This window comes from Ooceraea biroi, chromosome 1 (assembly GCF_003672135.1).
Source record: "Ooceraea biroi isolate clonal line C1 chromosome 1, Obir_v5.4, whole genome shotgun sequence".
Taxonomy (NCBI): Eukaryota; Metazoa; Arthropoda; class Insecta; order Hymenoptera; family Formicidae; genus Ooceraea; species Ooceraea biroi.
In genome coordinates this window covers 20737640-20746904 of record NC_039506.1, presented here as the reverse complement: position 1 = coordinate 20746904, position 9265 = coordinate 20737640, and the positions used below count along the sequence as shown (strand labels likewise).

The 9265-nt window shown below is 42.6% G+C and overlaps 1 protein-coding gene across 2 annotated transcripts; it reads left to right on the top strand.

Annotated features, from left to right (window-relative positions):
* Positions 1-376: 376 nt before the first annotated feature.
* Positions 377-8949, top strand: LOC105278528 (putative ATP-dependent RNA helicase me31b). Of its 2 annotated transcripts, XM_011337678.3 has the most exons (8): positions 377-935; positions 2117-2291; positions 2405-2611; positions 2731-2902; positions 3024-3174; positions 3324-3519; positions 3620-3790; positions 4026-4322. In XM_011337678.3, the coding sequence occupies exons 2-8, from the start codon at positions 2151-2153 to the stop codon at positions 4320-4322; spliced, it is 1335 nt and encodes a 444-aa protein (XP_011335980.1). In that variant the 5' UTR covers positions 377-935; positions 2117-2150. The 2 variants fall into 2 exon arrangements, with proteins under 2 accessions (XP_011335980.1, XP_026828400.1); XM_026972599.1 differs by lacking the exon at positions 377-935 and having other exon boundaries at positions 2151-2291; positions 4026-8949.
* Positions 8950-9265: the final 316 nt, after the last annotated feature.

The following is a 9265-nucleotide window of genomic DNA, read 5'->3' as shown; positions in this document are numbered from 1 at the left end:
CTCCGTTGACTACGACGCTCTTCATGTTTACATGCTCACGTCGTATGTCGGACTTAATTTCTCATTTGTTTTTTTTTATGCAGTTTTCTAGTTCAAACATTGGAGTTCCATAACGGAAGTTCACTCGGAGCTCGAAGCCGGCTACGGTTGCGCCCGTTTCAATCTTCGCAAGACATCCGGTGTAACGTCGAAACGATCCGAGCGCCGCTAGTAACGAGAACCTCACCATACCTGGCACGCGCGGATTGGTCGAGCTCCCGCTCGCGAGGTGAAACGCGCCGCATGATTGGCCCGTGCGTCGCTCCGGCTCGGAAGTGAGCCGCGAGTCGTTCATGAGAATCGTGGCGGTGCGCGACGCCGCATGGAGGTCGCGCGTCTAGGTTACTACTCATCTTTCATGGTGCGGACCATGTACACCGAACAAGCAATAATCGTCGCTCGCATTCGACGCAGTGCATTAGTCGGGGAATTCGGAGATACTGTGACCGCAACGCGATATCACGAGGCACACAGAGAACAGTGAGATTGAGAAGAAGATAGTCAGACCGCGTGTCGCATACGCGAGAAGAACGCATTTTTTTTTTCGGCGACGACGCATCGACGACGAATCGAGGCGGGTAGAGCGCGAGCGAGGGAGAGAGCGCGCGCGAGAGAGAGTGCGAGAGTGCAAGAGAGGTAAAACGCGAACGGCATCGCGCACCGGACGGCAACGGGTGCTCCGACGCGGTCGCTGGCGCTGCGAGAGAGTGAGAAAGAGACAGAACTAGAGAAACGCAGAGGAGAAAAAGAGAAAGAGCGAGACAAAGACGGACAGACGGAGAGCAGTCGGCGAAATCATTGACATTGGGAACGGCCATTTTGGCGTGTTGTTTCCCCCCCGAAACGAGTGCTCGAGAGGCGCGCATACACGGCATCGACGTCCATCCGTTTCCGAGGTAAGGAACATGGTCCAACACCGCGCGATGCGAATCGCGGCTTGCGCGTGTTCGCCGAGCGAGCGCCTCGTGATCGCCGTTATTTTCTCGCGGCCCATCGCTGCGTAAAAATCTGGTCGGTGCGGGGGCCTAACGGTGTCTCGTCCCGTCCGAGCCGATTTTCCGGCTGGCGTCGGCCCACCTCGAGGCGACGCGGCGGACGCGAAGCGCCGCGAAAATGGGGTTAGCTCGTACGGGGTTAGCTCATTGGAAGCTTGGAAATCTCGGGGAAGTAATTCCGCGTGCTGAACGCGCGTGGCTTCCGCGAATCTCCATCTTCATTGACGGTTACAGGCGTTTGAAAGCGACGAAAACGTGTTTGCTCGCGCGGTCGAAAACAGACGGTTAACCAGTTTGCTCGTTTCTACTCTGCGAGCGTTGGTCTTCTTTTTCGATTTTGAAGGAGTTTTCTTCGCCCGGATAGTTTGAGCGTTCGGTTTTCTAGACACAATGCACGATTTCCTCCGATAACGCTCCTTTGTCTCTTGCTTACACAAGGAGCGATAATCAGCGTGCATTTTGTAAAGAAATATTTATTGTGACATTGGATCTTTTTCCTTCTGCTTTTTATCTGAGATATTTTATTTGCCATTTATCTCTCATTTTTATTTCAGTCTTTTTATTTGTAAGCTGATTTTTTTAAGGCTAAGGATTTACTGAAATTATAGATGATTTACTGATAATTCGTAAAGTTGTAGTTTAATCAGAAAAATCTGGCATCAACAATTATATTAAATAGCACGGAAATCAAATTTCTCAGAGTATAGTTGGCTGCTTCATATAGAATATTCATGGCTGTCTTGTCACATCCAAACACACAAAAACACTTAGCACATTCGAATGTATTTATAACGGCAAACATAGCATAGATATACATAGCTGTTGTAGGTCAATTTTGTTTGGTCTCTTGTTCTCCTTCTGACTCTGCTTGCTCGTTAATACAAAAACATGATAGATACTTTCGAATACAGTCAGAAGTTTAGAATTATATCATGCAGTTATTAATATTATATTGTGTCCATTGTAATTACAGTATTACAAATTTCATTAAGTAAAATTCATGCACAGCATTTTTAAATGCTGCAAAGAAATTCGAATATAATATTATAACGGTGTAATACATAACACCGTTCTCTTTTCAGGAAAAGATAGTAGGTATTCTACAATATTCCTAAAATGATGACAGAAACGCATTTGAACTCTAATCACATGTTGAATTCTGGTTTGTCTAACAAATCGGAAATAGATAAAATGGATGATGTGGGTTGGAAAGCCAAATTAAAGATTCCACCAAAGGATAAAAGAATTAAAACGAGTGTAAGTCCATCAACAATTAATACATCTCATTTTCAATATTTGTTTTCCACACTCGCTCACATTTCACTCAATCATTGATTTATCTTGAAATAAATATATATTATGTCTTGCAGGATGTTACCGATACACGTGGTAACGAGTTCGAGGAGTTCTGCCTAAAACGTGAATTACTGATGGGAATTTTTGAGAAGGGATGGGAGAAACCATCGCCGATCCAAGAAGCCAGTATTCCCATTGCACTTTCCGGTAAGGACATCTTAGCGCGAGCGAAGAACGGAACTGGTAAAACCGGCGCGTACTCGATTCCAGTGCTAGAACAGGTACGTACCGGGAGAAAAAAAAATCTCTTGCACGAGAGAAAAATATTTCATTTCAATGTTACATATTTATTTAACTAGTCGCGATTAACATATTTCATCACTCTCGCTCGCTGTTTCAGGTTGACCCGAGAAAAGACGTCATTCAGGCACTGGTAATCGTACCTACACGAGAGTTAGCGTTACAAACATCGCAAATTTGTATTGAACTTGCTAAGCACATGGATATAAAGGTCATGGTCACCACTGGAGGAACCAATCTGCGCGACGACATTATGAGGATTTACCAGAAAGGTAAGATCAGCGAAAAGTGCCTTGGATGGTTTATGTTTTGTGCAGAACTTGCTCTTTGACAAGATGAATTATCTGTCGACCGCAGTATGTAATCGATACGTATGGTTTGTATTTTTCACAGTACAAGTAATCATCGCGACGCCAGGAAGAATTCTTGATCTGATGGATAAGAATGTAGCAAACATGGAACATTGTAAAATTCTAGTTCTGGACGAAGCAGACAAACTGCTGTCGCAAGACTTCAAAGGGATGTTGGATCACGTCATATCGAGGTGAGTTTGCCGGAGATAAACGCGCGCAATTTTAAGCCGCGAACGGGATTTCATCGATTAATTCTACGTTCGTCCGCGATTGCTTGTTCGGTGTTTACTGCTACTCGTTGCTGCCGCAATATTGTAAATCGATTGTGTTTTGCCTGCAGATTACCGCACGAACGTCAGATTCTGCTGTATTCAGCTACATTTCCTCTGACTGTGAAACAATTTATGGAGAAACACTTGAGAGATCCATACGAGATTAATTTAATGGAAGAGTTGACTCTAAAAGGCGTAACGCAATATTACGCTTTTGTACAGGAACGACAAAAAGTTCACTGCCTTAACACGCTATTCTCCAAGGTGAGTGTTTTTTTTTTCCGTCCTCGTTTATTCCATGTCTGTGACGTCGCAAATATTTGTTGCAAGAGTCGCTTATTTTATTCACGTATTAATTTTACAGTTGCAAATAACGCAAAGCATAATCTTCTGCAATTCGACGCAACGCGTTGAATTACTGGCGAAGAAAATAACAGATCTTGGATATTGCTGTTATTATATACACGCAAAGATGGCGCAGGCGCACCGAAATCGCGTATTCCATGATTTCCGTGCAGGATTATGCCGAAATCTTGTAAGTTGATCGATACAATTTTCCTTCCATAAACATGTATGTTGTGCTTCTCTAATACAAGTAACTTGAACAACCGTGAGAGAATAATGCTAAAATTTATCTGGATCAATGCTCAATGACGGAATTTCATCAAATTTCTGTGAAAATCAATTTCAGTCGCCGCCATTAAATTATTTAAATTTATGAATTTAAAATTAAAATTATAAAATTAAAGTCTGTCTTTCTCCGTTCGCAGGTAAGCAGTGATCTATTCACTCGCGGTATTGATGTTCAAGCCGTGAACGTCGTGATCAATTTTGACTTTCCGAAAATGGCGGAGACGTATCTCCACCGAATCGGCCGATCCGGGAGATTCGGCCACTTAGGTATAGCGATCAACCTAATCACGTACGAGGACCGCTTCAACTTACACCGTATCGAGCAGGAGCTTGGCACGGAGATTAAACCTATCCCGAAGGTGATAGACCCGAGTCTCTACGTAGCGAGACCGGAAGACAGTAACGGTATGGAGGAGGGTAACGTGTCCAAGTAGTTTAAAAACAAAATTGAGAATTTCGATTATCATTGTATTAAGCCAGGAAAGGATGAGTGTACTTGTAAATAGGGTGTACTAAGCGCATGCTGAGTAACAGTGAGTCGAGTGGTTGTAAGTGAATCGCGCGAATGCCTGGTGCGAGTCGTTTCTTTGTACATACAAGTAACATTTAAATGTACATAAGCTATAAAAGCAAATCAGAGTCAAGCCATTATCAAGAGCACAATATGTAAACAGACATGTGAATAACGTAATAATCAATCATTGCATTTTATCATAAATGTAAATATTACATGCGGGTACACACTGATACACATACTATTACACGTGCAAACACACACACATACATACGTACACACATACGCACACATGTACACATGCACGCACGCAAACGTCGTTTTAATAGAGGATTTTTATACAACTGCTTCATTCTTCCAATATTTCTTTCCTTCTGAGTTGTTTGTTCAACAATGAAGAAAGCAGACGGGTATGATTTTCGAAGAGGATGAAAAATAAAAAGAAACCAACTTTTCATCGGCCAATCTCTCGACGGAACACGGCGCAACGTATCAGAGTGCTCGTCACTTTTGTACTATTGTCACGCATATACGTATTCGCCCGTTGGCGATCCGTGGAAAAAAAATGATAAAAATTTCATGTCGAGTATCAGTTTTTCCATAATTGTGTGATCATGGCTTGATTTTGCTAATCCGTCGATATTATCTGTCGATACAACTCTGAAATTCAAATCACTTGTCGGTAAAAACTTGTCGCTGAAAATAATCTATATATAATTTTTTTTTCTTTTTCGTTCATTCAAACGTCGCGAGAGTGTGGCATTTTTCTTTTCCTTAATTTTTTTTCTCCCTCGCTCCTCTTTCTTTTATGAAACGTAATTGGATTTTCTTTTTTATAGTAACGTGATTGAGAATCAGAGATTGTACAACTGACTAGTTTTATACACCATTATTTTTTATAAAGAACTGGCTGGTGGGCTCCATCAAAGGAGGTTCTATGTGTGTGATGCCGATAATATAACGTAATATACGTGCAAAATAAAAGATATTGCGGCGGTTCATTATCGAAATTATGTAGAAAGATTTAGGGAGATGTATGCGAGGGTAGGTCAAATGCTGATCTGGATTGGCGTTTGAGTACCCGGGCACCGTTATGTGGTCGAACAGCGGCTCGTAAATGTGTAATATATCGCAATTGAGAAGAAACAGACTCTCTTTACAAGAGGCAGATTTCCCTTGTAACAAGGGAAACTGAATGACTGAATTTTTTTAATGTTCTTCGTCGTATCCTTCGCACCCCTCCGATAATTCACGAAAAGATATTCGAAATGAAACTCTCTTCTAAAATAAGTAACGATTCGGCCGCTGTTGGTGCGACTATATTATCTGCGCGGGCAGACAAGACAAGAGAGTCTCGATCGAGCACGAGCGGGAGGCTGAACGTCCAACAAACACAGTCGCGAAAATCTTTTGCTATCGACTTCGATATCTAGTGGAGGCAACAAAACAAAGCCTGACGAAAGCCATACGAGCGTCTCTTCATTTATCGGCACGCTATCTTCCGCTCGAGCGAGATAATCGAGAGAGCAAACAATAGCTCGCTCGCGCGACGTAATCGGTGCCACCGTTGACCACGTGTAAACGTATTATATTAGAACACTTTGAACACACTTCGAACAACCACCAGGGCGAACTGTAAAATCGACGATTGCGATGTTAATGATTTAACTGTTCATCGCGGGCGCCGCGAAGTATCTCGCGGTGTACGATTATATACGGGCAGGAAGTTCATTAGGAAGCTACACAGTAGGAGATGAGATGCAAGAGTATAATTTGCGGGCTGATGTTTTCCGAAAGCGGAAGCCGTTTCACACGTCAGATCAGGCAAGCGATCCGTCAAAAATCTTGCATGCTTTAATCCCCGTATTTCGCTGCGAATTCGAATACATTGGTATACGTTTCTTGCGTTCTTCATCCGTGCAATTCGATCCCACTTCCTGCCGATAACGTTTACCTTTAACGTGCGATCTCGTTGATCAAATAATCTGTCGCCCACTGCATATTGATTTGATCGATCAGAATCGCATACGCGATCATCATAGTCTAATATTTACGGTCTTTCCTGCGTTTTTATCGCCTACTTATTGTACAAACGTAAATGGTGTTCGTAATAAATGGGAGCGAACGGTCGTCCCGCCGATTGTCGCCAATCCGCAAGACGTCCACCCACTTCTTGCGAACCACGAAAGAAAGTCCGCTCTTATATTCTGTTAGCTTCTTCTGTTATATTTTGCTTACGGCAATTCTTCCAAAATTCTTTCGGCGAAACTTGCGTACTGACCAAGGGAGGAAACCTTGGTCTTACTGCGCCGTAATGGAAATAATTGGAAAACACCGATAGATCCATTTTGCGGAATCTATTTTGCGATATGTATTTTACTCAGCTTTCGAAAGAGTCAAGCTGCCGATGATGAGCTAGAATTGATGTTTTCTCGTCCGAAATCTTACCAGGAAATTTTACAAGCTACTTGATTTCCGTTTTCAGAATTATACTACAAAATTCAAAGTCTCGATTCATCTTAAAACGTGTCTTACGATGTATTATGATACTTTTGCAATTTTTAAGAATCTATTAACATAATCGCGTTCATTCGTCGATGTCCTGTAATCTCTGCTGAAAGATTGCGCGCTTTACTTGACTCTTTCCAAAGAATGATGTTCACGTGAGGAGAATATGTAAACTTAGAAAAACAAGTGGGCTTAAAAAACACAAAAAAAAGAAAAAAAGAAGAGAAGAGGAAAAAGGAGAACATTGATTAGCAATGTTACGCGAGGGGACGCGAGGAACGTGGTGATTTTGTAATCCCAACCGCTTGCAGCCGTACGTATATGCCGCTCTTGCACTCCCGCAGTACAGACGAATTTTCGTTTTTTCGAGAGCGAAATAGAACAAGGATAGACAAAGATAAACGACAACGAATACGCGTGTAGAGCGTCTCGCGCGCGGCTGCAAGTCGCCAGAGTAGCTTATTCTACTTTGGTATCGCCGACCCACGTGCTCGCGCCTGTCTCGCAAGAGCGCAGTTATTTCCAAGAGCGTGGTCTTGGATGCAACATGGAGTGCCCTTGATATTGAAAGTAAGCGAATGTGATTCGTACAACGTAGAAATACGATATTTCCATGAGCGACGTGTTAACATCCGGTCGTGTGCGCGAAAATCACGGAGGACTCTCTCCAACAATCAACCACGGAGAGAGAGAGAGAAAGAGAAGTAGAGCAGTAAGAAGGAGCAGGGTGAGACGAAGTGAATTCACTTACCAATGCCTACGATTTAGTTGGTGAGCGTGAAGGGGTAACATCTTGTGAGGAAGCAGAGAGAAGTAGAGAAAGAGAGTAAAAGAGAGAGAGAGAGAGAGCTCTCTAAAACAGCACATCTCGTAGATCTCGTATATCTCCGCCTGTGAATTATTCCCAGCCGGTTAATGCCGGTGGCGCGGAGCGGGCTGCAAGTAACATTCCCAACATGAGACGAGAGAGATCGATCGCGTCGGAAACGCAACATCCGGACGAACACACGAGTCCTTCCGCGTTCGAGTAACATACGCAGCTCGATATATTGGAATTAGATCTCCAATATATGGTGAAAACCATATAAAAGGAAACAATAAAAAAAATAATTTAAAAAAAGAAGAAGGAGGCACAAGCAGCATAATTCGTTTCGGGACGAGTAAAAGGAAACTAATCAGTTCGTCGACTATCCATGCTTTACCGTTTCGTTGAGAAAAACTTTATTGTAACTATTATTGTACACTCTCTTGTGTAATCAAGTCAAATCGAAACGATCATCCTCAACAGCACATCTGAACCGTACTGTAATGTATCTTTGTTACTATTATTACTATTATATTATTATCGCTATTTCTATTAACGAGATAATGAACGAAAGAGTTTCGACACGATATAACAGACATGGATTTATTTTGTGACGTTGGAATCTCGAGTCTCAGTTGTTCGTGGATAGTGCGAGCGAGGCATTGCGTCGCGAGAGAGATTCCTTCCGCGTCTTGCATTCTCGAGAAGTGGTCTCTCTTTCTTTGCCATTCAATTAAAAGTAATTGAGATCGCGCGCAACATTGAGAAGGAACGAGGAGATGCGTGTCATCCGATCATTAGCCGATGCGCGACGATTTGAGATCAAATACGCGATGTTGTGCAACTTGCCTGTTCACGAATGACGCGGGACTCGCACCGTGTGATCGTCCGCAGATGAAATACTCTGTATTTCTAATTTTTATTGTGCATTTGTCAAGACAATATTATTCTCGTTGTCCATATACCGTTTGCAGAAACGATCTGCAAACCGGTATGATACCAAAATTGCGAAAGCCGTTCTCTCGTTCCGGCAACGTTTATCATTTTTTCTTTCTCCAAATTGTAAAGATGGGTTTGCGCATGACCGCATCAGATGAACATATACTTTTTTTTTTCGTTTACCATTGCCATTTTGTTCGCACAAACCCAATCTGATAAGTCATATGTCAATTTTGTTTCCTGAAGGGATGGGAACCGCGTTTCTGTCCCTTAATAAAAATTCTGTTTCAGTATACGATACACATGTACATCCCTCCTTACGTCATAAATCCAAAGGCACTCAATTCTATCGTCCCGAGCTTGTTTCCCTTTTACGTGGAGCGATGCCGTTTCACGTGAATTCAACGAGATTATTCGCTAAACGGAATGAATGTTTCCGCGCTACTCCCACGTGGAATTCCACGAATGCGCGAGTACGCAAACGGTTTGTTGAGATCTTGTGACTTTATAATAATTTCGAATGTCGACATTTTTTGCAATAATTTCGCGATGCTCCTTTTTATTTACGATTTATGTAAATTTCGTGAAGCTCCTCATCGAGGAAACATTTT